The sequence below is a fragment of the Ornithorhynchus anatinus genome, chromosome 1 (assembly GCF_004115215.2).
Source record: "Ornithorhynchus anatinus isolate Pmale09 chromosome 1, mOrnAna1.pri.v4, whole genome shotgun sequence".
Lineage (NCBI taxonomy): Eukaryota > Metazoa > Chordata > Mammalia > Monotremata > Ornithorhynchidae > Ornithorhynchus > Ornithorhynchus anatinus.
The window spans coordinates 84,911,332-84,939,199 of record NC_041728.1 but is presented as its reverse complement, the minus strand read 5'-3'; the positions used below and the strand labels follow the sequence as shown (position 1 = coordinate 84,939,199).

Genomic DNA, 27,868 nt, shown 5'->3' with positions numbered 1-27,868 from the left:
GAATCCTTTCGCTTCAAATAAAACACCTCACACACGGTCTCAAGGCTCTCCACCCATCTCCCTCATGTTGCTCTCCTCACCCGTTACCCCTCGCTTGCTCTCATCCTTCCTCCCCAGCAAATCCCGACTGTACTTCGCTCTCGAATGGCAGGGGGTGGGGGCCGGGGAGGGAGCTGCATTAACTTTCATGGAGCATTTGAGACTAAGCGGAACCTTGCTACATGGAAAATGAAAGAACACATTCCCTTTCACACTGACTGACAACCTTAAAAAGAGAAAAACCAGAGAACTATCGTGAGAAAGAGGAACTCGTTACATTACGGATGAATCAAACATGAAGACGGCGGGAGGATTTGCACCAAATCCTCTCTGGGGAACTTCCCGGGTGGGGCAGCGCGCTTTCCTGAAAAGCTGAAATTGTACATGCAGAATTTCTCCACCAGCAATTGGAACCATCCTCAAATATATGAAATGAGGGAAAGACACTTCTGTGAGAAAATTGCTCTTCTGTGAGACATCAAATGCCATTTATATTCACATTCTTACTAGATTTAATTGAAAAAAAAATCCTCTAAGATTAAATCAAGAACCGCCGATTTCAAATCATCGACTCAAATGGGCACAGTAAATGAGTATCACAGCTGCAAATGGTTTTCCTTGAGATCGATTTTCTCCTTCCACATCTCAGTTATTGTTTGGAGCTCCTTTTTCTTCTTCTTCCAGTCTGCTAAAAATTTACCGTGATTCATATCGCAAGACTCGGCTTGCGATCGGTATTCCTTGACAGAGGAGTTCTTTTGGGTGAGATCCTTTTTTGGCCTTTTTTGGTTTCTTAGATTTCATACGAAATATCGGGCAGGCACCTAGGGGCAATGTGAATCAGCGCATTTTATCACCGATTAAAAAATAAATAGTATAGCTTGCTCACTTGCTATCGGGCACTGCATCCCACTCGAAAAAAATTACATCAGTAACTGAGATAGAAGTTTGGCCCTTCGCTGTGCCATACAAGCGATAAGAACCCTATAGTCATGCAATAAGCTACTCGGGTAGCAAATTATATGTTCTAATAACTCCGCTTCACTCCTTTGTGCAACTGTTTGAACTTCAGAGGCTCTTCACAAAGTCTCAGAGAGCCGAATGCTATAATTTTCTCCTTTGCGGTCTGTGCGTGCCACATCCGTGACGAGCGGTTTGAGGGAAATCTCCAAGAGCCTCCTCCGTTCGCTGACTGCTTTTCACAAATCTCAACAAATTAACGATCGCAGCTGGAGTTACGCCGGGGATGCGGCTTGCAGCTCCAATCTAAGGATTAAGACAAGTAAGCACAAAGTCATTAATCAAATATCACAAATATAGCCCTATGTGTGGATATGAAAACCCAGCCTGCTACACGAGAGAACATATTCAGAGCTGAGCCACAGATTCTTCTGAACATAAATGATACAAAATGTTCTTATGCCCAAATACCTACTATCTGGCAGTGGCTCCCTTAGAAAAGTACACTCCAAATACATGACATTTTACATTTGCGAAATTAGCTACACTTTTAACTGTGCTCTCCATTTTATAGACAATAAATGAAATGAATTGTCAGAGGCTACTACAAGTGCTGAAGGACCCACAAAATTTACGTAGCTCCTCAGAAATTTTAATGATTTGGAAATAACGCAATTCTGCCTCCTTATGAGATCCAATTTATTACGATGAACACTTAATTTATGACGAAAATATTTCCAGAACCCAGCTAGCTCTGAGCAATGTATATATCACATTGTGGTACTTGTTAAGTGGTTACTACGTGTCGAGCCCTGTGCTAAGCACTGGGGTAGATACAATCAGACTAGGCACAATCACTGTTTCAGACGGGGCTCACGGTCTTAAGGAGAATAGTTCCTCATTTTCCTCCATTTTAGAGAGGAAGAAACTGAGGAACTGTGGCAGAGAGAGGTGATTCGCCCAAGGTCACACAGCAGGCAAATAAATGGCGGAGCTTGAATTAGAACTCAGGGCTCCTCACCACCAAACCTGTGTTCCTTTCATTAGGCCATGCTGCTGCTTTAATATTTTTTAGGACAGTGCTCCTTCCCACAGCAGGCATCATGGCATAAATATGATTATTTGATCTTATTTAAAAATTTTATAGCTATAAAACAAAAAGCGCTTTTATTTTACCAGTGCATTTTATATCGATTATCTCCTACCACTACGCGGTGGGGTAGATACGAGATAATGAGGTTGGACACAGTCCATGTCCCACGTGGAGCTTACGGTCCAGGCACGTTTTACAGATGAGGTAACTGAGGCACAGAAAAGTGAAATGACTTGCCCAAGGTCACCCAACAGCCCAGTGGCAGAGTTGTGGTTAGGACCCAGGTCTTCTGACTCGCAGGCCAACGCTCTTTCCTCTAGGACGTGCTACTTCTCAGACTAAGTCACACTTCTAGTTTCGCAACAACTCTGATGGAGGGAGAGGCTGGAATTTTAGGCTCATTCTATAGATGAGGAAATCAACGGAGAGATTTTTCCCCTCATCCAAAGTCACACAGCAGCAGATTAGTGGTATTGTTATCAGTCTTAATTCCCCACGTAGCCTATCCCGTCCCTCAGCCAAGCAGCCAATTGTATTTGGGCACTTCCTATGTACAGAGCACTGTACTAAGGGGTTGAGAGAGTACAATATAAGAATAAACAGACACATTCGCTGCCCACAACAAGCTTACAGTCTAGGTGAGGAGACAGACGTTAATATAAATTATGGATATGTCTGTAGGTGCTATGGGACTGAGAAGGGGGATGAATAAAGGGAGCAAGTCGGGGGAATGCAGCAGGGAGTGGAAGAAAAGAAAAAGAGGGCTTAGTCGGGGAAGGCCTCTTGGAGGAGATGTGCCTTCAATAAGGCTTTGAAGCAAGGAAGAGTAACTGTCAGCTGAATATGAAGAGGGAGAGTGTTCTAGACCAGAGGTAGGATGGGGACGTGAGGTTGGCGGCGAGATACACCAGATCGAGGTCTGGCACTGGGGGAGTGAAATGTGCGGGCTGGGTTGTAGTGGGAGAGTAGCGAGGTGCGGTAGGAGGGGACGAGGTGATTGAGTGCTTTCAGAGCCGTTGGGAAGGAGTTTCTGTTAGATGCAGAGGTGGACGTGGAACAGCAGAGTGAAGTATGGACTGGAGTGGAGAGAGACAGGAGGCAGGGAGGTCAGCAAGGAGGCTGATATAATGATCAGGGAGAGATAGGATAAGAGTCTGGATTAATATGGTAGCACTTTGGATGGAGATAAGGGCAGATTTTAGCGATTTTGTGGAAGTCAAACTGACAGGGTTTAGTAATGGATTGAATATGTAGGTTGAATGAGAGAGAGAAGTCAAGGATAACGCCAAGGTTATGGGCTTGTGAGACAGGAAGGGTGGTGGTGACGTCAACAGTGATGTCTACATCGGGCGGGGAGGACAGGATTTGGACGGGCAGGTAAATTCAGTTTTAGACAAGTGAAGTTTGAGGTGATGGCGGGACATCCAAGTAGAGATGTGCTGAAGGCAGCAGGAAATGCAAGATTCCAGAGAGGGAGAGAGATCAGGGCTGAAGATGTAGATTTGAGAAGTATCTGCAGAGAGGTGGCAGTTGATGCCATGGGAGCGAATGAGTTCTCCAAGGGAGTGGGTGTAGATGGAGAAGAGAAGGACCCAGAACTGAACCTTGAGAGACACCCATAGTTAGGGGGTGGGAGGCAGAGGAGAAGCCCACAAAAGAGACGGAGAATGAGCGGCCAGAGAGATAGGACAACCAGGAGAGGACAGTGTCGTGAAGCCGAGGTTGGATATTGTTTCCAGAAGAGGATGGTTGACAGTATTGAAGGCAGCTGAGAGGTCAAGGAGGGTTAGGGTGGAGTAGAGGCCACTGGATGTGGCAAGGAGCTCACCGGTGAACTTTTGGGGGGCAGTTCCTGTCGAGTGAAGGAGCCAGAAGCCAGATTGGAGGGGAACAAGGAGAGAATTGGAGGAGAGGAACTCTCTCAAGGAATTTTGAGAGGAGTGAGGAGGGAGATGGGGTGATAACCGGAGGGAGCAGTGGGGTCAAAGGAGGGTTTTTTAGGACTGGGAAGAGATGGGCATATTCGAAAGCAGTGGGGAAGAGTTGAAGTTGAGGAGGGAAAAGGGAAGGAGGCAAGTATTTTAATAAGGTGTGAAGGGATGGGGTTGGATGTGCAGGTGGAGGGGACAGATTTTGAGAGAAGGAAGGGGATCTCTAGAGATACTGCTGGGAAAGATGGGAGAGTTGAAGAAGGGGCAGGAGTGGGGAGGGACTGAGGAGGGGCAGGGGAGATTTTAGGGAGATCACACCTAACGGTTTCAATTTTCTCAGTAAAGTAGGTGGCCAGGTCATTAGGAGAAAGGAAATCGGGGAGGCAGAGGGACAGGGGATTTGAGAAGAGAGTTAAACATCTGGAACTGCAGAGGGCGATGGGCATGCGTGTCAATAAGGATGGAAAAATAATTTTGTCAGGCAGAGTTAAAGCATGCAAGGATAAACGCAAAGTGGATGAGGTTGAGCTGATATCCAGATTTCTGCCATCGGCACTCTGGTTCACGCACAGAAATGAAGGAGGTGAACTGTGGGAGTGATCCAGGGTTGTGGCTTGGTGACATGAGGTAGACGAAGAGAAAGGGGAGTGAGTGACTGAAGTTCATTAGAGAGGGTGGTGTTGAGCATCACATTGGACATCAAGGGATGGTAGTTTAAGTATGGAGGCTAAATGGGGCATAATGACTCGAGAATATTGGATGGGGTCAAAAGACACTATCCTGCCTGCATCAGTCTCATTGAAACCACTGATCGAGTGTGTGTCTAAATTGGTGAGTGAGTGAGGTGGGTGGAACAGGAGTTCAGTGCAGTTGAAGGGTGACAGAAAGAAGGGCCTACAGGACCATCTATGTGGACACTGAAACCCCCAAGTAGGGATGGAGAGAGAGAGAGAAGGCACGTGAGAAAAGGACCAAAACGGTTAAAGAAGTTGGACGTGGGACCTGTGGGGTAGGAGATGATCGCTACTAGAATCTGGAGTGGGTGGTGGAGGCGGATGATATGGGCTCCCTACCAGTTTTCTTACCGTCCGCGGGCGATTAGAATTCAGTTTCTCACGCACTTCGTGGGAGAGCGACACGGTCTGGATACTCATGTAATCTAAGTCTTCAGGTAGTTGGAGAGCTTCATCTCGCCGCACTTCTTCTATTTCTTGCTGCTGAAGAGATATCATCGTTTCATATATGGCTGGTGGGCAAGAGCATAAAATGAGACTTTTAGCATAGAATACTTTAAGAACATACAACAAGACACACAAGTAGACAACAGGGAACAGAAGCAGAAAGACCATGGAGCTCTGATAAATAAATGGAGAATAGAGAAGCGGTGTGGCCTAGTGGATAGAGCACGGGTCTGGGAGTCAGAAGGGCCTGGGTTCTAATCCCAGCTCTGCCTTTTGTCTGTCTGCTGTGTGACCTTGGCAAGTCACCTCACTTCTCTGTGCCTCAGTTCCCTCAGCTGTAAAACGGGGATTAACACTGTGAGGCCCATGTGGGACAGGGACTGTGTCCAACGCGATTTGCTTGTATCCAATCCAGTGCTTAGGACAGTACCTGGCACATAGTAAGTGCTTAACAAATGTCACAATTATTATTATTATTGTTATAATACATAATCCCAGTTCCACCACATGTCTGTTGTGTGATCTTGGGTAAGTCACCTAATTTTTCTGCGCCTCAGTTACCTACCTGTAAAATGGGAATGAGTGTGAGCCCCATTCATTCATTCAAATCTACTGAGCGCTTACTGTGTGCAGAGCACTGTATTAAGCGCCTACCCATGTGGGGCGGGGACTGTTCCACCTTAGAACAGTCTTGGCACATAGTAAGCGCTTATCACGAACCCTAACAGTTATTTCTGTTGTTATTATAATTTCAAAGGCCCTCAAGGCAGGAGCGGAACATCTAATGGACCCTGGATTTAGACCTCAGGGCCTTCAGGCAGGGGGGAGAAAATGAGTTTGGGATAGTAATGAGGACGAAGAACTTTCCGGTTTTTATGTTCTTGCTCCACAGGAGCCCACCCCCTTTCTCAGTGCATCATCTAGCCAAGGAGCGGCTGCATTTCCAGAACCTGGACTGCTCTCTGGAAATACTGGTGCGGCCAATTCCCAGGCACCGGCCTAGTTTGGCCCCGCCCTGGCCCAGCAGCGCTAAAGACACTTGGGCTCTCTGATCCTCCAAGAGAACGTGAGAATTCGTACCTTTCCAATGCCTAGGATTTTCCCTGGAGCTACCACTGAAGGTCCTCCTCCCCAGTTATTTTTGAGATATAAGATAGCTGTAAATATAACACCGACCTAGAGGTTGCTGTGATTGGGTACACTTTATCAGTGGAAAAATATGAAATTCACTGGTTATTTTAGGACCGGTCCCTCCCAAATGATGGAATACAGGAAAACCCCAAATAATAATGCTGCTGACGATGGTATTTGTTAAGTACTTATTATGTGCCAAGCACTGTTCTAAGCACGAGGATAGATACAAGGTTATCAGGTTGTCCCATGTGGGGCTCACAGTCTTCAACCCCATTTTACAGATGCGATAACTGAGGCACAAAGAAATTAAGTGACTTGCCCAAAGTCACACACTTGCCACTAAACCACGCTGGACAGAATGACTAGATTATATCATCATGAGAAGCAGCGCGGTACAGCAGAAAGAGCCCGGGTTTAGGATACAGAGGTCGTGGGTTCTAATCCCGGATCCACCACCTGTCAGCTGTGTGACTTTGGGCAAGTCACTTCACTTCTCGATACCTCAGTTCCCTCATCTGGAAAATGGGGATTAAGACTGCGAACCTCACGTGGGACAACCTGATTACCCTGTTATCTCCCCCAGCGCTTACAACAGTGCTCGGCAAAGAGTAAGGGTTTAACAAATACCACCATTATCATTATTATATTTCCAACTCTAGAAAGCGAGGGTTGGGAATTTGGGGGGAAAACAAAACAAAAGCAAAGCTAAATGGGGGAAAGAAACATCTTTCAAACAAAAGTAAGTTCCCAGGGTAAGAGGTCACAGAGTCCATTGGCGGTTCTCCGTGGAATAAGTTCTTCACCTCCGCAGAGCTAACAACAAAACTGTTAGGAGTCATTACTCCTAACTTGAAAGAGTTTGGAAAGTGCCACAGAGGTTTTCCAGCTGGTACTTTTACCTTCTATTTTTAGTCTCTCTGTTAGTTCTCTACTTTCAACAAACTTCTTTAAGGGATCGGGAATCACTTTCGCTAGTTTCTCCAGGTCGACCTCTTCGTACGTTAGTATGTCCAGAGCGCTGTAAGAACCCCAAAGTTTCAGTGTCAATAAGGCACAGATTATACAAGGCATTGAGTAAAAAGATCCCGTGAATATAGTTCTCATTCTGCCCACGCGGTTGAATGCACTGAAGTCAAAAAGAAAAATGACAAGTTCCCTATTCACAAGGAGCTTACTCTAGGGGGAGAGACAGACACGACAATGAATAGAGGCAACTGAATAAAGACGCCAATAAAGGGAAGTAGCAGGGCCTAGTGGAAAGAGCATGGGTCTGGGTTCTGATCCCAGCTCCGCCACTCTACCGCTGTGTGACTTTTGCCAGATCACTTCACTTGTCTATGCCTCGGTGACGCCATCTGTAAAATGGGGAAAAAGACTATGAGCACCACGTGGGACGTTGACTATGTCATACCTGATTATCTGGTATCTACCCCAGTGCTCAGTACAGTGCCCGGCACAGAGTTAGGGCCTAAGAGGGAATGTGTCTATTAGAAGGAGCACGGCTTAGAGGATAAAGCACGGGGCCCGGGAGGCAGAAGGTCATGGGTCCTAATCCCGCCTCTGCCACGTGTCTGCTGTGTGACTTGGGCAAGTCACTTTTCACTTCTCTGGGCCTCAGTTACCTCATCTGTAAAATGGGGATTAAGCGTGCGAGCCCTAAGTGGGACAGGGACTGTGTCCAACCTGACTAAATTGTATCTATCTTAGTGTTTAGAACAGTGCTTGGCATATAGAAGAAACTTAAGCACCATCATTATTATTATTATTGTGCTTTGCACTCAGTAAGCGCTCAGTAAATATAACTGAATGAATAAATTGCATGTGACTGTTAGGACATCTTAGCACTCAGTTCTTTAACTCTGTAATTAAAGGCAACAAAAAGAAATCAGAAAATGACAGAAATATAACACGAAGAAGAATGGCTTACGCAATCTAAGGAAGTGCAGATAGGAGTAATAATAATAATAATGTTGGTATTTGTTAAGCGCTTACTATGTGCAGAGCACTGTTCTAAGCGCTGGGGTAGACACAGGGCAATCAGGTCGTCCCACGTGAGGCTCACAGTCTTCATCCCCATTTGACAGATGAGGTAACTGAGGCATTGTTCTCCTCATCATCAAGGCCAAAGCGGCTACTGATATTCGGTCTGCTCTAAGGCTCACCAATCCTTTATCACGTAGTGAAACCTCAATGTAACAGGCATGGCTGTGGTAAACCTCATTAGGCTGATAGGAACGCAAACAAATTTCTATTAATCAATGGTATTTATCGAGTATCTACTGTATGCAGAGCCCTGTACTAAGTGCTTGGGAGAGTACACAACAACAGAGTTGGCACGCGAGATACCTGTCCATAATGAGCTTATATGTTATTACTTAGTGAATTCTCACTTTACTGAACCTTTTTCAGAATGTGCCACGCTCTCTCTACAACAAGGTCTTCTGCTCACAATCGTTCGTGTCTCTCTCTCTTTTCTTTCTCTCCAAAGGCTAAATAGCAAAGCACCTGAAACTTTTTTCTTAATCGTGACAATCCCTTAGACGTCCGTCAGATATGCCATCTACGTCTAAGTTAGAATGGAAGTGTCTTGGAAAGCAGAGAATCATGTTTTCCTGAGTAAATTTCATGGACTCTAACGGAGCGGCATGGAAAACAAATTTTTTATTCTTTCAATCCATCACATCGTCAGGGGCTTTCAGTATTAAAGTGAAAAAATTCTACAGTATGCAAACAAAGTGGCCTAAGACAGAAATGTACGAGAAAAGGAAGCCCGAGGGAGAGATTCAGGAGCTACAGTTCCTGTTTTGAAAATAACAAAATGATCTGGGGAGTGTACTGATGTCTGTCTCCCCGTCTAGACCGAAAGCTCCTTGGGGGCAGGGAATGTGTCTACCAACTCTGTTGTACCCCCGCAAGAGTTTAGTACGGTGGACTTGATTGATAGTAATCTTCGGCTCAGTGGAAAGAACCCGGGCTAGGGAGGCAGAGGTCATGGGTTCGAATCCCCGCTCTGCCACTTGTCAGCTGTGTGACTGTGGGCAAGTCACTTCACTTCTCTGGGCCTCAGTTCCCTCATCTGTAAAATGGGGATGAAGACTGTGAGCCTCACGCGGGACAACCTGATCACCTTGTATCCCCCAGCGCTTAGAACACTGCTTTGCACATAGGAAGCGCTTAACAAATACCAAATTATTGAGAAGCAGCGTGGCTCAGTGGAAAGAGCCCGGACTTGGGAGTCAGAGGTCATGGGTTCGAATCCCGGCTCTGCCATTTTGTCAGCTGTGTGACCGTGGGCAAGTCACTTAGCTTCTCTGTGCCTCAGTTCCCTCATCTGTAAAATGGGGATTAACTGTGAGCCTCACGTGGGACAACCTGATGACCCTGTATCTACCCCAGCGCTTAGAACAGCGCTCTGCACATAGTAAGGGCTTAAATACCAACATTATTATTATTATAATTGTTGGAAATAAAAAGATCACAGCCATGTAAAAACAAAATACAAAGTAAAAAGGGAGGGGGAAACCAGCCGTTAGAAGAATAAACTCTGTAAATCACATATTTACCAGAGAATCTCTTCTAGAGTGAGCAGAGTGAGAACGAGCGGTACCCAAGGAACACTTCACCTGCAAGGGACGCTTTTACTGAGGCTGATGGGAAGCTCTGGGATGAGTCTGCTCCATTTCGTGCTGGAGAACTGGACAGATTTCAGGACGGAAATTCCTTCCTCTAAAGAAGACTTCACCATAGAGGCTCGTTCATACCTCTGTCGGGACACACAGCCAGCTTCCTCATAGCCTACAGAAAGGCACACAGAAAACAGGAGGGGGAGAGGAAACACACAGAACACACATTTTGCCAAACAGTTCCGCTAATGAAAGATCTCAGTCAGCCAACGGTACCGATGGAGTGCGTCACTGTGTGCCGAGCACTGTATTAAGCGCTTGGGAGGACAATACAACAGAGTTGCCAGACCCGTTCCCTGACCAGTAAAGAGCCTGCAGTACAGGGGGAAAGCGGAGTTACCTCGAAATGTAAGCCTGCTGTCGGCATTATCAGGTCGCAGAGACAGACGAAACTCCACCCGACTGGTGAACATCCGGTAGGGTTCACTGGTGCCCAGAGTGGTAAGATCGTCGATTAAGACCCCAATGTAGCCTTCCGTGCGGCTGATGATAAACGGAGGTTTGCCACGGACTTTCAGGCTGGCGTTGATCCCGGCTACCACTCCCTACAAAGGAAATCGAGCGTTCAGAGAGCTATCATGAAACTGGGGCAGACGGTATCACAGAAAATCAAGAGTGCTATAGTCTCGCGGTATCACGACGTGCAGGCTCACTTCTGTGATCTCAGGTCTTAAACCGTTGAATGGAATGACTCTACATTCATTCATTCAATGGTACTTATTGAGCGCTTACTATGTGCAGAGCACTGTACTAAGCGCTTGGAATGTACAAATCGGTAACAGATAGAGACAGTCCCTGCCCTTTGACGGGCTCACAGTCTAATCGGTGGAGACAAGGATCAAAAAGTCCAGGACTCGGTCAGATGTGCAGAAATTCCCTAATAAATTTTATTTATATCTCCATCATTCTTTGAAGTTAAATGTTCAGCAAGAGAAGCAGTGTGTCGTAGTGGATAGGACACGGGCCTGGGAGTCAGAAGGACCTGGGTTCTAATCCAGGCTCCGGCGCTTGTCTGCTGGGTGACCTTGGGCAAGTCACTTCACTTCTCCGTGCCTCAGTTCCCTCATCTGCAAAATGGGCATTAAGACTGGGAGACCCATGTGGGACTGTGATCACTCTGATTACTCTGTATCTACTCCAGCACTTAGAACAGTGTCTGGCACATAGTAAGCGCTTAACAAGTATCATTTAAAAAAACAGGTGAACAAAGTGAGGGCCTGGTAAAGGAATCAGAATTTCCCCTTTCCAGAGACTTGGAAGCACTGACCCAAACAGGCAAAATGGATAGAGCTATAGACCCTGGATTTGTTACAAAATAAATAAACAACAAAAAAAGACCACATTGGTGAGGCAATAACCCTGACAGCAGACCAAAAAGAGTTTTAATAGAAAAGGCCCCCCACCCAGTTATGCAATTATGTCTTAATACTGCAGCTCTCTGGCATATAGGCTCCTTACTTGCCGTTGAATCATTCTAACCTAAGACACCGGTGAAGTTGGATGGGGAAGACGGGTCTTTTTCGACCTCTCTGAAAGGCTGCCCCATGTCCCATTTCTAGAAAAGAGTCAATCAGCTGTATTTATTGAGTGCTTACTATGTGCAGAGCACTGTATTAAGCGCTTGGGAGAGCACAGTACAACAGAACTAGCAAACAAGTTCCCTGCCCATAATGAGCTCACACCCTAGAATTCCCTGTCATAACCATAGATGAAATACCATGAAAATGTCTTTTTCCGTTCAAATCTTAAACGCAATCAATTTAATCAACATATCCCTTAAAATAATATCCAGGACTTAACACTGTGGCTAAAACAAAGAGAAGTGTAGAAACTGGGGTATGATGCATCTGATTTTTGCTTTCGGGTGTCTTTTCTTTCTGTTATACTCTGTGACTTCTTCCAATTTCTCCAAACCCCTAAAACAGAGCTCCCGGCCAGAGTTACAGGGTGAGCCGAGATTAAAAAAAGAGTTTTCTCTGCTAAACCACGTTGGATGCTTATCAATTATTAGTCGTAATAGTGTTTGGCCACCGGAATCCGACTAGATTGTTTTCAATTTGGTCTGCAGCCAATGCATCTCAGTTTTCTCTTCTTGGTATCGTTAGCAAATCCTTGCAGCAACTGACCTTGAGGGAGATAAAGCAGTACTGCTCTTTGGGATATCCTGCATAACATCTCTAAAATTTGTTTATCAATCAAAGGTATGTACTGAGTGCTTACTGTGTACAAAGGACTGTACTAAGCGTTTGGGAAAGAACATTACAATAGAGTTGGGAATCACAATCCCGGCCTCAATCAGGAGCATGGCCCAGTGGCACGGTCCCGGAGTCAGGAGGAGCTGGGTTCTAATCCTGGTTTTGCTACTTTGCTGTGTGACCTTGGGCAAGTCACTTCACTTAACTGTGCCTCAGTTACCCCTTCTGTAAAATGGGGATTAAGACTGTGAGCCCCGGGTGGGACATGGACTGTTTCCAATCTGATCAGTCTGTCTCTAATCCGGTGCTGAGTACACAGTAAGCGCTTAACAAATACCATTAAAAAAAAAAATCAATGACATTTGTTGAAGCGCTTACTATGTATACAGCACTGTACTAAGGGCCTAAGAGAGAACAATGTGACAGTTGGCAGACACATTCCACGCTCAAACGAGCTTCCAATCAACCCGGGGAGACAGATATCGCTCAAAGGTCACATATCCGAGGGCACAGATGATGCAGAAGGGAGAGGGAGCTGGGGAAACTGATGTGACTCCTGCCTGCAAGGAGCTTATACACTAGAGGAGAAGAGACACATTAAAATAAAATCCAGATAGGGGAAATGGCAGAGCAAAAGGGTATGCACGGAAGTGCTCTGGGGTATCAACGGGGTACACGCCAAGGGAATAGGAGACACAGAGGGGGCGGGTGAATAGGGTGGAGAAATGAGGGTTGAGTCGGTTAAGGCCTCTTGGAGGAGGCATGATTTTAGTAGGGCTCTGAAGGTGGGGAGAGTGGTGGTCTGTCGGATATGAAGGGAGAGTTCTACGGCTAGAGGGAGGATGACGGCACAGGGTTGACGGCGAGACAGACGAGATCGAGACGCGAGGGTATATTGGTCTTAAAGGAGCGAAGTGAGCGAGCCAAGTGGGCTGTAGTAGGAAATTAGCAAGGTAAAGTAGGAGGAGAGAGGACTGAGTGCCTTAAAGCCAGCTCTTCTTCAAAGCCCTGCTGAAATCATCTCTCCCCCAGGAAGCCTTCCCTGACCAGGTTCTCACCCCTCCACCCATTTTTCCCTCCCCGCTGCCACTCCCATGCACTTTGTCCGTACCCCTTAGGCCCTAACAGCCCCCCTGCCAACATCACCGATGTACATATCCTTATACTTGGTTGCTTCCCTTAGCCGCACCTTGTTTTAATGTCTGTCTCTCCTCCAGGACAGGGATCGTGTCTACCGACTGCATTGGACTCTACTCTTCCAAGTACTTACGCGAGTGTTCTGCACAGGTAAGTGCTCAGTAAATACCAGTGAATAAGACCCAACTCTCCCCCATCTGTCTCGGCTTATGCCGTCGAGTCGTTTCCGACCCACAGCGACATCACGGACCCATCTCTCCCAGAAGGCCCGACCTCCACCTGCGATCGCTCCGGTAGTATATCCGCAGGGTTTTCTTGGTAAAAATATGAAAGTGGTTTACCGATGCCTCCTTCCGCGTGGCAGACTTGGGTCCCCGCAGTCAACTCTCTCCCGTGCCGCCGCCGCCCAGCACGGGTGAGTTATGCCTTGTTGCGGATTGCCTTCCACTGGCTAACCACTGCCCTAGCTAGAAATGGAATGGGTAGGCCTCTGCTTGACTCTCCCTCCCACAGTTGAGACTGGTAGAGTACTGGAAACTCTCCAAGTGCGACCGTGAGAGGGGACTCTCCCATTTACATTTTTTAAAAATATTTGGTAAGCACTGATTACGTGCCAGGCACTGAAGCACACACAAAGTAATCACACATTGGACACAGTCCATGCTCCGCTCGGGGCTCACACTCTTAATCCCCATTTTACAGAGAACTGAGGCACAGAGAAGTGAAGTCACTTGAACTGACAGCAGATGAGTGGCAGGGCCGGGATCAGAACCCAGGTCCTTCTGACTCCCAGGCCCGTGCTCTATCCACCAGGCCACATTGCTTCTCTATTTATTCTTTCAAAAGTCTCATTTTTTCAAGACCCAGACTACAAAGGAATAGCCAAGGTCTCAAATAGGCACTTGTTCAGCTTGCAGATGAGGACGGAGGTTTGAGTTGCTACTTCGACTTTTATGTACACAAAAATAAAGCCACTCACTTGAGCTGCAGCTTCTTCATAACCGGTAGTACCATTGATCTGCCCGGCAAAGAAGAGCCGCTGAACCAATTTGGTCTCCAGGGAAGGAGTGATCTGACGGGGATCCAAGAAATCATACTGTACCCCGTAACCTGGCGCCAACAGAAAAATGACCAATCCAAATTAGGTACCTTCACTTTTGGGAAAAGGAGCAGCAGTGCTGTAAAATGCCCAGGGATCCCTTTGGGGGAGTAAGGATGGGAGAAGAAGCGGGGGGGAAGGGGCGGGAAGCAGAACTCTGAACAATAATCTATATTCCACCCTTCCTGGGTGGTGCAGAATTCTGGAGAGGGAAATAGAAAGAGCTGTATTACGGTGCTTTTTTCCCCTGAAGATCGATCAAGTGCTCTTAGGAATTACCCTGGAATAGGATCTCATTCTGGGGGAAAAATGTTCCATGAAATAATGAAAATTTAGGGGAAAAAAAGCAAAAGGCACAGAAAAGCTGCAATCTGTAACCCTGGGTTTGCCTGTCAGGGCGAGACCTTGTTCAGTCCACTAATCTCTGGTCCTTGGTCATCTAAATTTTGCATGCTCCAAGCAATTCGAAGAAGGGTGGAGGCTCTCTCTACGTCTGATGGAGCGGAGTGGGGCTGGAAGAAAGGCAGGGTAGTTACAACTGTTACCTGGCTGCACTATCTTGGCTTTCTCCAAGCCCTTGATGCGAGTGATCAGTTGTTCCTGGAGCTCGGCTGGAAGTGTCACCGATAATCCTTGAGGGTAGATGAGATCAGAATCTAGACCTTCAGGTTCTAACCAAATCTGATGCACCCGATTTGGAAAGCGCAAGACCTTTGACTCAATAGAGGGACAGTACCTGAAACCGGATATTGGCAAAAAAAAAAGAAAAATGAAAAATAGACGAAATCCCCTCTCCCCCGAGGCAACGGATCCTAGAAATCTCACGAAGGACATTCAGTAGCCTGGGAGTCCTTACGTGCACCTGTCGGTAAGCTCACACCGAACATTTCATACGCACCTTGGTCCTCTCGTTGTCTCCTTTACGTGATTATTGAGGTGAATATTTTCTCGGACGATCTGCTCCACTTCAGAGTTGGTGAATGTCAAGTAACATGGCAGCTGGTCCTCTGGCTAAAACAAAATCGCGAATTGGATTATTCACGATATTCATTTACATCTGGGCAGTACTTTTCATAAAAGACGAATCTCACAGAATTTTACAGAAAACCTTGGTGCCTCAGTCGATCAGTGGTATTTATAGAGTGCTTAACATATAACAGATTCATTCCCTGCCCACACTGAGCTTAGAGTCTACAGGACGAGTTTACAGCGGATGGGGATTTGGTTCAAACACCTGCTGTCGGCTGCAGGAGGCCGGGGAAGAGGTGAAGCGGGCAGACCTCTTTCACCCCATGGGGCGGGAGGGCGAGTCCCCCGCCTCCTGCCTGGGACCCCATGTCAAATGATGCACGGCCTTGTGGCTGAGTGGCCCCCCCTGCCTCTGGCTGTGGCCCGGGCCTAGGGCCAATCCAGCAGAGAACCACTCACTGTCCCAGGTTTAGTGGGAAATTAAAGAAGAAACAGAAAATGTGGCACCTATCTTGCAGGATGGAGAGACCACCAACCTAAAAAGTGCCTTAAGGTTTCTTTGAAGTGGGCAATACTATTTCCACTTTATATATAAGTGATCTAGAATGATAAAGATGTGACTTTCTACAGCCACATGGTACAATGACCAAGATTAGGAAACCAAGACCCTTGACTCTCGGTTCCCAAACTTAGAGGCAGGTACTTAAAAGCATGTCCAAGCTTTGGGGGAGGGAACTTTCGGGAAAAGTTCTTATTTCTAAATAAAGTGATAAATTTGACCTTTGGTAAAAAATCAAAAATGAATTCAGGGAACAATCTGATAAACTACTAGAAGACTGACACCTCTGAAGCAATCACGGGAGTCATTTGTCTCCCTTTTCCCCTCCAACTCCTGTTCTACTCCCTTACCTCTTCCATAGTTTGGTTTCTATGTTCCTCGCTGCCTCTGCAATCCAAATCTCACCTGTGCTTCTCATCCTATTTTCTCCTGGCCCCCTCCTGTGTCCTTTCCCTCTGAATTTCTCTTTTCTCCTGTTCCTCTTCCAGAGTGCGCTGGATCTCTCTCTCTCTTTCCCTCCCCAGCCCCACCACCTTCTTTTCCCTCCCCGTGTCACCTCTCCCGTCACTTTCTCTTCCAACCATCAGCCTTCTCTCAGCCCTTCCCTCCCAGTTCCCACTCACCCCTGCACCACATCAAGGCTGAAAACAGGATATGAGCATCTCCTGGTCGCCTGTCCAAATTTGGGAAGGGTAGGAATTTGGGGGGCTTCAAGTGGGCCCCCGGGAGTAAAACACGGATCAGATATTGGATCAAGGCAGGCCCTTACTTGCCCGCAGCCCGCTCGGCACATCGTTTCCAGTCACCTTCCGCTCCTTTCCCACACCGGCTGGACTCCTGGTCTCTGTCCCCTTGGCAAAACTCTGGGCTGATCCCGAGTCACTTGGGTCCGGCTGGAGCGACACAAATCCCAACTTAGCTTCACTCAGATAGCCCCCAGTTCTCTTTCACCTGTGGTCGGGTCTGAACCAGCCAGGAACTTGTCAGGCGCTCTCTAGTCCCAGGCAATTTGTGGCTCTGCTGTCTCCTGCCCATGAACCAGGCCCCTCAAAAGGGTACCTGTGATTAGGATTTTACAATCCTCACATCACCTGGGCTCCCAACACCTACGGCCGGCTGGTCCCTCTATTGCCCCTCTTCAGGGTGTGACTAAAAAGTATAATTATATAAATATGCTTCAAGACAAGACTGCTTCTCTAGAAAAGGTTCCAATCAATGTAACTTCAGGAACAGTCTTACCCGAATCCAGACCTTCTCACTGAGGAAACTGAATGGCACAGGGGGGTTGTCGGGTGTGGTTTTCTTCAGAATGCTGAAATTCACAGAATCCTTGGCAATTCGGGGTGGCGTTCCTGTCTTCAGTCTCCCCAGCACAAACCCCAATTCCTCCAGAGTCTGAGCCAGCCCAACGGAGGGCTGATCCCCTAAACGTCCTGCTGGATGCTCTTCCAATCCGATTAGGACCATGCCCCTCAAAAATGTGCCAGTAGTGAGGATCACGCTCTCGGCAGGCACTTTGCTGCCATCAGCTAGGGACAAAAGAGGAAAGAAAAACTTAACTCCTTGTAGGAAGTCATTACCAGGAAGGAAGCTAGAGTGAGATCTCGACAAACTCCAGCATTTACACTACTCTGAAAAGACAACGCAGCCCTTATGTACCAAAAAGGTCCCCGAGATCACTCTGGGAATGAGAAGGCAGTGACTCTTACCTCTCTATGTAGCAAGATGGTTGGATCTATAATTAAGTTTAGGGTCTGAGAACCCTTCGGCAGATTCAGTGGAGAAAAGATACGGTGGTTTCGACAAGGGGAAAACATTTTTCACTCATCTAATTTGGTTCTTTGAAGGTGGGGTCCATAAGCATGCAAATAGGGATGTTCAAAAGGCCCTTGACAAGCTTCCCACGGAAGACTTTTAAAAAAGGCACTTTTATATGTGAATAAGGAAAATGTCTGGACACAGCTGTGAGACGGAAATGAATAGCTACTTTCTACGGGGAGAAGGGTGAATAAGTAAGAAGAAAAAAAGGGAAGGCAGGGAAATCTCCAGTCGGTAAATGGCATTAAGTTCTTCTGGGCAGGGATGTCATGCTGATGGGGCTAAACTGAGTACGATGGGTAAATGAAAGGGAAAAATAATCCAAACTAAAAACTACATGCCGTAGGGCTCTGAGCTACCAGTTACGGTTTAGGATAGAGATCTCAATGTCACGGCTAGATGATTTCTCAAATCAGTTTCTTAAAGGAGGGCAGTTGTCAATATAATTTCAGGCGTCATCAGGAAGGGAACGGAAAACCAAATACAAATCGGTTTGCCAGCTTTCAAAACCAAGGACAGTTTGCGCCTGGAATATTGTGAACGGTCCTGGTTACTGTTTGAGCTCCTTGGGGGCAGGGAAGAGTGCATTAAATTGTGTAAGTGTGACGATATATATGTACACATATTTATCGTTATACCTATACTACAAGATTAAAACTCTCCAATCTGGAAAGACTGACGACAGGGAAGGGACAAAATTCAATTTGTGTGCCATTATGAACGTGGAATTGTTGCTCCCCAAAACCTGCAATCTCAAAACCAGGGAGTGCCCACTGAAGCCTGAAGGTATCAGGTTCAAGTCAAAGAGGAAGAGTCACCTTCTCACATAGGGGATGCTAATCAGTCAATCAACTGCACTTGTTGAGCACTTACTATGTCCAGAGCACTGTACTTGGGAGGGTACAATATAAAAGGGTTGTAGATACATTCCCTGCTACAATGAGCTTACAGTGCAGAGGGGGAGACAGACATTAATATAAAGAAATTATGGATCACTTGGCATCTGTTACCACGGGAACTCGCGCAGGTACGATCGATAATCCTGGCTCCACCACATGACTGTGTGACCTGGGCAAGTCCCTTCACTTCTCTGTGCCTCAGTTACCTCATCTGCAAAATGGGGGGTGAAGGCTGAGAGCCCCACGTGGGACACGGACTGTGTCCAACCTGATTATCTTGTATCTACCCCAGCGCTTAGAACAGTGCTCAACACATAGTGAGCGCTTAACAGACACCACAATTATTATTAACAGCTCCAAGACTGGTTTGGACTAATTCACTGATTTACTCTATCATCAGAGTAAAGTAAGGGATATTAGAGGGCTTGACAAGGGTCTAAAGAGAATCACAGGTGACGGGTACATGGGAGGTGTGTATTAGAGGGAAAATTTAGGGGACTTTAGGGATAGTATATCCCTAATGATGAATCTGGAAGTCAAACGACAAACACGCGCCTTCGACACTGCCCTCTGAACTGAACGCCCTCGCACCCCGCTCCCTCCCATCTCGGACCGCTAGCCCACAGCCCTGCATCACCTCCGCAGTCCGCTTCCTCCGCTCCCTGCAAAGGCTGTTGGTGGAAATCCAGACACCAGACTGATCTCCAACTCCTCCTCACCTGCTATAGCCCTGCCCTCTCCTCCGCCCAGCAACGCTACTTCTCCATCCTTACTGACTACCACGCCCACTGCCCAGGCTAGCTGTTCCACACTTTTAACTCCCTCCTTCCACTCCGCGTCCCCTTGCCTCTCCCGACTTTCTGCCCCTAATGAACTTGCTAAGTACTTCATTATTAAAATTGAAACCTTGAGGCCTGGTTTCCCTAAAATCTCCACTACCACTCTCCCATCTTTCCCAGAGTATCTAGAGATCTCCTGCTTCCTTCCAAAATCTACCTCGTCCACCCGCACCTTCGATCCCATCCCTTCATAATAAACATTCGCCCCCTCCTTTTTTCTCTCCCTGACTTCAATCCTCGACCTCTCATTTTTTCAATGGCTCCTTCCCCACTACTTTCACACAGGTCCACGTATCGTCTACCCTAAAAAAACCTCCCTTGACGTCACGGCATCCTCTGGCTATCACCCCATCTCCCTTACGATACTTCTCCAGAGACTTCGAGAGCATTGTCTACACCTCTTGTCTCAACTTCTTCTTCAGTACTCTCCTTGACTCCCTCCGATGTGGCTTCTGTCCTCCTTACTCCTCGGCCTGCTCTAAGGTCACCAGTGACTTCCTTCTTGCCAATCCAAAAGGCTCTACTCCATCCTGATCGTCCTTCACCTCTCAAATGCCTTCAACACTGCGAACCACCCCCTCCTCCTGGAAACATTATCTTCACTCACATTGTCTTCTCCTCACATTAAGCCCTCAATAAATACGATTGAATGAATGAATGGTTCTCTTCCCACTTCTCTCGACTGCCCCTTCTCAGCCTCTTTTACAGATTTCTCTTCTGTCTCTCACCCCCTAACTGTGGGAGTCCCTCAAGGCTCGGGTCTGGATCCCCTTCTATTCTCCATCTACCCCGTTCCCTTGAGAAAATCATTCCCTCCCACAGCTTCAACTACCATCTCTATGGAGACGATTCCTAAATCCACCCTCCAGCCCTGTCCTCTCTCTTCTGCGGTCCTGCACTTTCTCCTGCCTTCAGGATATTTCTTCTTGATGTTCTGCCAGCTCCTCAATCTTAACATGTCCAAAAGAGAACTCCTAATCTTTCCTCCTAGACCCTGTCCTTCCGGATTTTAACAACAATAAAATTGCGGCAGTGCTTATTATATCACAAGCACCGTGCTAAGCACTAGGGTAGATACAACATAGGCAGGTTGGACACAGTCACTGTCCCACATGAGGCTCGCAAGCTAAGAGAGAAGAAAGACACGTACTAAATCGTCATCTTACAGATGAAGGGGTAAAGGGAAGCAGCATGGCCTAGTGCACACAACATGGGTCTGGGAATCAGAAGGTCCAGGGATCTAATTCTGGCTCCACCATTTGTCTCCTGTGTGACCTTAGGCAAGTCACTTCTCTGTGCCTCAGTTACTTCACCTGTAAAATTTGGACTTGAGCCCCACGTAGGACATGGACCGAGCCCAATCTGATTAGCTTGTATCTACCCCAGTGCTTAGTACAGTGCCGGGCACGTAGTAAGCCCTTAAAAAATACTATAAAAAATAAGCAGGCACATGGAGTTAAGTGACTTGCCCAAGGACACACAACAGGCAGGTGGCAGAACTGGAATTAGAACCCAGATCCTGACTCCCAGGCCCATTCTCTTTTCATTAGGCCATGTTGCTTCTCCTTCCCACTCTCACGTTACTGTCGGAAATACCACTGTCCTATCTCAAAAGCCTGTAACCTTGGCATTATCCTCTACTCATCTCTCTCATTCCACCCACGTATTCAATCGGTACCCGAATCACGTCGGTTCTACCTTCACAATGTGGCCAAAATCCGCCCTTTCCTCTCCAACCAAATTGGTACCATGTTAATCCAAGCACTCATCCTATCCTGCCTTGATTACTGAATCAGCCTCTTTCCTGACCTCCCTGCCTTCTGACTCTCCCCATTCCAGTCCTCATTTCTCTTCCAGATCATTTTTCTAAAAAAGGTTCAGTCTATGTTTCCCCACTCCTCGAGAACCTCCAGTGGCTGCCTATCCATCTCTGCACTTGTTTTGTTTTGCTTTGCTGTCTGTCTTCCCCTTTAGAGTGTGAGCCCGTTACTGGGCAGGGATTGGCTCTATCTGTTGCCAAATCGCACATTCCCAGCGCTCTGCACATAGTAAGCGCTCAATAAATACTATAGAATGAATGAAATTGGAACTCCTTACCATCGGCTTTAAAGCACTCAATCCACTCTCCCACTCCTGCCATAGCTCCATGACTGCCTACTACACACCAGCCTACGCTCCTTTATAATGGCATTTGTTAAGCACTTACTATGTGCAAAGCACTGTTCTAAGCGCTGGGGAGGATACAAGGTGATCAGATTGTCCCACGTGGGACTCACAGTCTTCATCCCCATTTTACAGGTGAGGGAACTGAGGCACAGAGAAGTGAAGTGACTTGCCCAAAGTCACACAGCTGACAAGTGGCTGAGCAGGGATTTGAACCCAACCTCTCTCAAGCCCCTGCTCTTTCCACTGAGCCACGCTGCTTCACTTAACATCTCTACTGCCAATTGTACTTCAATCTTTTCTCTCTTACCGCTGACCCCTTGCCCACACCCTCTCTCCGGCCTGCAACTCCTTCTTCCTTGACAAGTTACAGCCCACCACTATCCGCACTTTCAAAGCCCTACTTAAGTCAGAGCCTCTCCTCTTTCCTGACTAAACCCTCTTTTCCCCCATTCACCCTCTCTTTTTGCATCACCTACGTACTTGGATCTATACCGCCTAAGCGCTTGATATTCACCCCACCCTCGGCCCCACAGAAATGATGCCCATATCCTGACCCTCTGCCATTTTCTCCATCTGTAATTTATTTTAACGTCTGTCTCCCATTCTAGACTGGAAGCTCCCTTTGGGCAGGGATCCTGCCTACCAACTCTGTCTTACTGTACTCTCCCAAGTATCTGACACTTCTCTGCTATGTCAATTATGTTCTTTCAGAAAGTACTGAATTTTTTTCTCTAGAAAGGGGAAAGATTTCAGAATAAGTGGAGTTCTACACGATCTCAAGTTTTCACCCCAACCAGCATCTCTCTCTTCCCTAAGTCAGACCACCTCCTACGCCTTTAATATTCCTTAATAACCCAGTTCTAGAAATTTAGATCAGTGCGCTTCCGGGGTTTCACGACTGGTATTCGGTACAAACCCAAAACGACCCCACTGACGCGGCATTTTCCCGGATAGCCGGAGTCTGGTTTTGTCAGGATAAGATCCTCTACGGACGCTTCTTGAACTGTCAACAACGGAGTGTTCAGGATCTCCCTCTACCGAGAAAGGAGAGACGAAAAACGTCAGCCGAATTCCCTTCCTTACCCCTCACTTCCGTAACAAGCGGCACAAACGTTTTCCCTACCTGCATATTCTGCTTGTAGAGTTTCCTGTCGATCTGGGCCCTGAGACCCCATACGGCTGGGCCTTTCCGCCTATTCAGTACTTTGTAATGAACCCCAGACAGGTCACAGATCCGACCACAGAGACCATCCAGGGCGTCGACCTCCCTCATTAGATGTCCCTTTCCAATGCCTCCAAAAGAGGGATTGCATGACATCTGACCTGGAGGAGAAAAAAAGGAGTCACTTTGCCCCACTCGGTGAACGCACCGGAGAGAAACTCACGGGTCAGTCACGAACAGATAATGGGCATCTCGTCTTCTATTATCTTTTCATTCCTGAAAAATTATGGCATCCGATGGGATCCATGAGAAGCAGCGTGGCTCAGTGGAAAGAGCCCGGGCTTGCGAGTCAGGGGTCGGGGGTTCTAATCCCGGCTCCGCCACTTGTCCGCTGTGTGACTTTGGGCAGGCCACTTCACTTCTCTGGGCCTCAGTTACCTCATCTGTAAAATGGGGATGAAGGCCGTGAGCCCCAAGTGGGACACCCTGCTTACCTTTTATCTATTCCAGCGCTTAGCACAGTGTTTGGCACGTAGTAAGCTTTTAACAAATAACATGATTATCATTGTTATCCAGAGGCTCTAAATGCACTACGGCAGCGTGGCTCAGTGGAAAGAGCATGGGCTTTGGAGTCAGAGGTCATGGGTTTGAATCCCAGCTCGGTCACTTGTCAGCTGTGTGACTTTGGGCAAGTCACAACTTCTCGGTGCCTCAGTTACCTCATCTGTAAAATGGGGATGCAGACTGTGAGCCCCACGTGGGACAACCTGATTCCCCTGTGTCTATCCCAGCGCTTAGAACAGTGCTCGGCACATAGTAAGCGCTTAACAAATACCAACATTATTATTATTATTATTATGATACCAGCCTAAGAACACGAAAGGCATAAAGTGTTTCCAATTTTCATAAAACCTCAGGTAACCCAAGATGCTAACTTTTGATTAAGTGGGACGCTAACTGCCAAAATGAAAACTACAAGTCTGGAGCATCTTCCCAAAGGCCAGGGTTGAATTACACCCGCTCGCGCCATTCTCAAATAGTTTTCCCTCCTGCACCCCGCGCTGCTGCGGTCCCGGCAGCCCCGAGGGGCAGTTGGTCCTGTGGCTTTGGGGCAGGGTCAGACCACTGGGGCAACGGCTCCTCCCTCCCGTGTTTCGCCGTCCCACCGCGAAGAGCCTCATCTCTGAGGTGGGGTGGTAAAACGGGAATAATAATTAAGAATGGCATTTGTTAAGCAAATTACTACGTGGCAAGACTTGTTCTGGGGTAGATACAGGTTCATCAGGTTGGACCCAATCCCTAGTCTACACAGAGCTCACAGTCTCAGTAGAGGGAGAGCAGGTATTGAACCCCCATCTTACAGTTGAGGAAACAGAAACAGAAAAGTGAAGTGACTTGCCCAAGGTCACACGGCAGGCACGTGGCAGAGCTGGGATTAGAACTCGGGTCCTCCGACTTCCAGGCCCGGGCTCTTTCCCCTAGGCCACACTGCTCCTAAAAGCCTGACTTTCCACCATTTGGGTGATTGGGAAGGTGGTGTCTATTGCGCTTGGGAAGCAGCCCTGAAGAGGCGGCAGTAAAGAATAATATATATATATCATTATATAAAATATTACATATAATATAGATAATATAAGTATGGTATCTGTTAAGCGCTTACTATGTGCCAGGCACTGTACTAAGCGCTGGGGTAGATACGAGCAAGCCAGGTTGGACACAGTCCCTGCCCCGCACAGGGCTCACAGTCTTCATCCCCGTTTTCCAGATGAGGTAACTGAGGCCCAGAGAAGTGACGTGACTTGCCCAAAGTCACCCAGCTGGCAAGCGACGGAGCCGGGAGTAGAACCCACGACCTCTGACTCCCAAGCCCGGGCTCTTTCCACTGAGCCACGCTAGAAGCCTCAAGGAGGCAACGACGGGGAAGTCACTCTTTCAGGGATGACGACAAAGCAGTAGTGGGAATTCAAAACGGCCCTCCTAAAATCCTACCTCCTCCAGGTTTTCCCTGATTGATTCCCAACGAGCCCCATTTATATAATAATGACGCTATCTGTTAAGCGCTTGCTATGTGCAGAGCACTGTTCTAAGCGCTGGGGAGGATACAAGGTCATCGGGTTGTCCCGCGTGAGGCTCCCGGTCTTCACCCCCATTTTCCAGATGAGGTCACTGAGGCACGGAGAGGTAGAGCGGCTTGCCCAAGGTCACGCAGCAGACAAGGGGCAGAGCTGGGATTAGAACCCGTGTCCTCAGACTCCCAAGCCCGTGGTCCGTCCACTTAACTGCCATCTCATTATTTCCATTCATACTCGGCACTTGCCTGGACGTGTTTCTTTCATTCAGTAGTATTTATTGAGCGCTTACTGTGTGCACAGCCCTGTACTAAGCGCTTGGAATGGACAATTCGGCAACAGATAGAGACCGTCCCTGCCCAATGACGGGCTCACGGTCTAAACGACGGGCTCAATGTGTTTACTTCAACTTATTATGACTTAGTAGTATCAGTAAATACCGATAGCCTGTATTAGTACATCTGTTTATTGTCTGCCTCCCCTGGGTTTAAGTTTCTTGTAGGCAGGGAGCGCGTCATTTTTTTTCTTTGTACTTTTCTAAGCTCCAGGTACAGTGCGTTGTAATAATAATGAAGGCATTTGTTAAGCGCTTACTATGTGCAGAGCACTGTTCTAAGCGCTGGATAGGATACAAGGTGATCAGGTTGTCCCACGTGGGGCTCCCAGTCTTCATCCCCATTTTACAGAGGTAATAATAGTAATAATAATGTTGGTATTTGTTAAGTGCTTACTATGCGCAGAGCACTGTTCTAAGCGCTGGGGGAGATACAGGGGAATCGGGTTGTCCCACGTGAGGCTCACGGTTAATCCCCATTTTACAGATGAGGTGTGGCTCAGTGGAAAGAGCCCGGGCTTGGGAGTCAGAGGTCATGGGTTCGAATCCCAGCTTTACCACTTGCCAGCTGTGTGCCTTTGGGGAAATCACTTCACTTCTCTGTGCCTCAGTGACCTCACCTATAAAATGGGGATGAAAACTGTGAGCCCCATGTGGGACAACCCGATCACCTTGTATTCCCCCCCCCAGCGCTTAGAACAGCGCTCGGCACATAGTAAGCGCTTAACAAATACCACCCTTATTATTAATGTTGGCATTTGTTAAGCGCTTACTATGCGCAGAGCACTGGTCTAAGCGCTGGGGTAAAGCATGGCTCGGTGGAAAGAGCCCGGGCTTGGGAGTCAGAGTTCATGGGTTCGAATTCCCGATCTGCCACTTGTCAGCTGGGTGACTGTGGGCCAGTCACTTCACTTTTCTGGGCCTCAGTTCCCTCATCTGTAAAATGGGGATGAAGACTGTGAGCCCCACATGGGACAACCTGATTCCCCTGTATCTCCCCCAGCGCTTTGAACAGTGCTGTGCACATAGTAAACGCTTAAATACCAACATTATTATTATTATTATTATGGTAGCTGCGTAGGACAGGAAGGGGTGGAGCCTGGAAAGAACAATCCTCTCTGGACCCCACCCACCTCACCGAGTTTTGAAGTATCACTGATCACCTTGTATCCCACCAGCGCTTAGAACAGTGCTCTGCACGTCGTAAGCGCTTTAACAAATGCTAACATTATTATTATAATGGGTCATGAGGTTGTCCCACGCGGGGCTCCCAGTCTTCACCCCCATTTTGCAGATGAGGTCACTGAGGCCCAGAGAAGTGACTGGCCCACAGTCACACAGCTGACAACTGGCAGAGCCGGGATTGGAACCCATGACCCCCCCCCCCCCCCCCCGGGCTCCTTCCACCCAGCCGCGCCGCCCCCCCTGCAGGAGGGGAATGAGGCACGGAATGCCAAGCCCTGCGCTAAGCGCTGGGGAGAGGGGGGTCACAATAATAATAGTGTTGGTATTTGTTAAGCGCTTACTATGTGGCGAGCCCTGTTCTAAGCGCTGGGGGAGACACAGGGGAATCAGGTTGTCCCCCACGTGGGGCTCCCAGTCTTCATCCCCATTTTGCAGATGAGGTAACTGAGGCCCAGAGAAGTCAAGTGACTTTGCCCAAGGTCACACAGCTGACAAGGGGCGGAGTTGGGATTATTCTTTCAGTCAGTCGTATTGACTGAGCGCTTGCTCTGTGCAGAGCACTGTGCTGAGCGCTGGGAGGATATAAAGTGATCAGGTTGTCCCCCGTGGGGCTCCCAGTCTTCATCCCCATTTTCCAGATGAGGCCACTGAGGCCCAGGGAAGTGACTGGCCCACGGTCACACAGCTGACGAGTGGCGGAGCCGGGAATTCATCCAGGGTGGGAAGCAGGTTCCCCCGCCCGCCCCGTGGGGGACTGCAACGACGGCGCCAAGCCGACGGAGCCGCCGCGTGGTGGGACTCGAACCCACGCCCCGCGCCTCCCCGGGCCCCACCCAGCGCGTGGACGCGGTGGCTGAGCAGCAGCGTCCGGCAGCCGGTCCTGGCGGCCGCCGCCGCCGCCTCCGTCCCCGCGTGGCCGCCGCCCACGACCAGCACGTCGTAGGGCCCCGCCGGGGCCGCCTCCGGGAAGCCCTCCGGGCCGCCCCCGGCGCGGCGGGACGCCCCGGCCCGGCCGCTCCCCAGCCCGGCCGCCAGCCCGGCCGCCAGCCGCCGCGGGAACATGTCGGGACGCCTCAGGAGCCGCCGGGCGCCGCCATGTTGCCGTACGGCACGGAGGGCGCGGGGGCGCATGCGCCGCAACAGCCGCCCTATCGCCGTACGGCACGGCAGGGGGAGCATGCGCACCAGAGCCGCCCCATCACCCTACGGCACGGCGGGGGGGGGCGCATGCGCACCAAGCGCCTCCTTGTTACCGGCCGTCACGGCGGGAGCGGGGAGAGCATGCGCACCAGGAGCCGCCGTATCGCCATACGTCACGGCAGAAGGAGCAGGCGCACCAAGCGCTTCCCAATCACCAAACGTCACGGCGGGCACAGGGGGAGCATGCGCACAAGGCGCCTCCCAATCACCATACGT

General features: G+C 48.4%; 1 protein-coding gene and 1 non-coding gene across 2 annotated transcripts; both read right to left on the bottom strand.

The window, feature by feature from the left end:
* Positions 1 to 489: 489 nt before the first annotated feature.
* On the bottom strand, positions 490 to 27,412 carry MTO1 (mitochondrial tRNA translation optimization 1). The gene is made up of 12 exons (XM_029069083.2): positions 27,286 to 27,412; positions 22,826 to 23,025; positions 22,619 to 22,736; positions 17,220 to 17,509; positions 15,351 to 15,463; positions 14,998 to 15,188; positions 14,333 to 14,463; positions 10,362 to 10,566; positions 9,962 to 10,133; positions 7,238 to 7,356; positions 5,109 to 5,269; positions 490 to 1,305 (listed from the first exon to the last, which is right to left on the bottom strand). The coding sequence occupies exons 2-12, from the start codon at positions 23,018 to 23,020 to the stop codon at positions 1,144 to 1,146; spliced, it is 1,857 nt and encodes a 618-aa protein (XP_028924916.1). The 5' UTR covers positions 23,021 to 23,025; positions 27,286 to 27,412; the 3' UTR covers positions 490 to 1,143.
* Positions 13,779 to 13,916, bottom strand: LOC114816480. The gene has a single exon (XR_003764260.1). It is a non-coding gene; the product is annotated as a small nucleolar RNA SNORA7 (small nucleolar RNA).
* Positions 27,413 to 27,868: the final 456 nt, after the last annotated feature.

Coding starts and splice junctions, on each gene's coding strand:
- MTO1 (XM_029069083.2), bottom strand. CDS start 23,020: ATGTCATGCAATCCCTCTTTTGGAGGCATTGGAAAGGGACATCTAATG. Junction 15,189..15,350: donor GAGACAACGAGAGGACCAAG/GTGCGTATGAAA, acceptor ATCCGGTTTCAG/GTACTGTCCCTCTATTGAGT. Junction 10,134..10,361: donor CAGCAGGCTTACATTTCGAG/GTAACTCCGCTT, acceptor GCCTTTCTGTAG/GCTATGAGGAAGCTGGCTGT.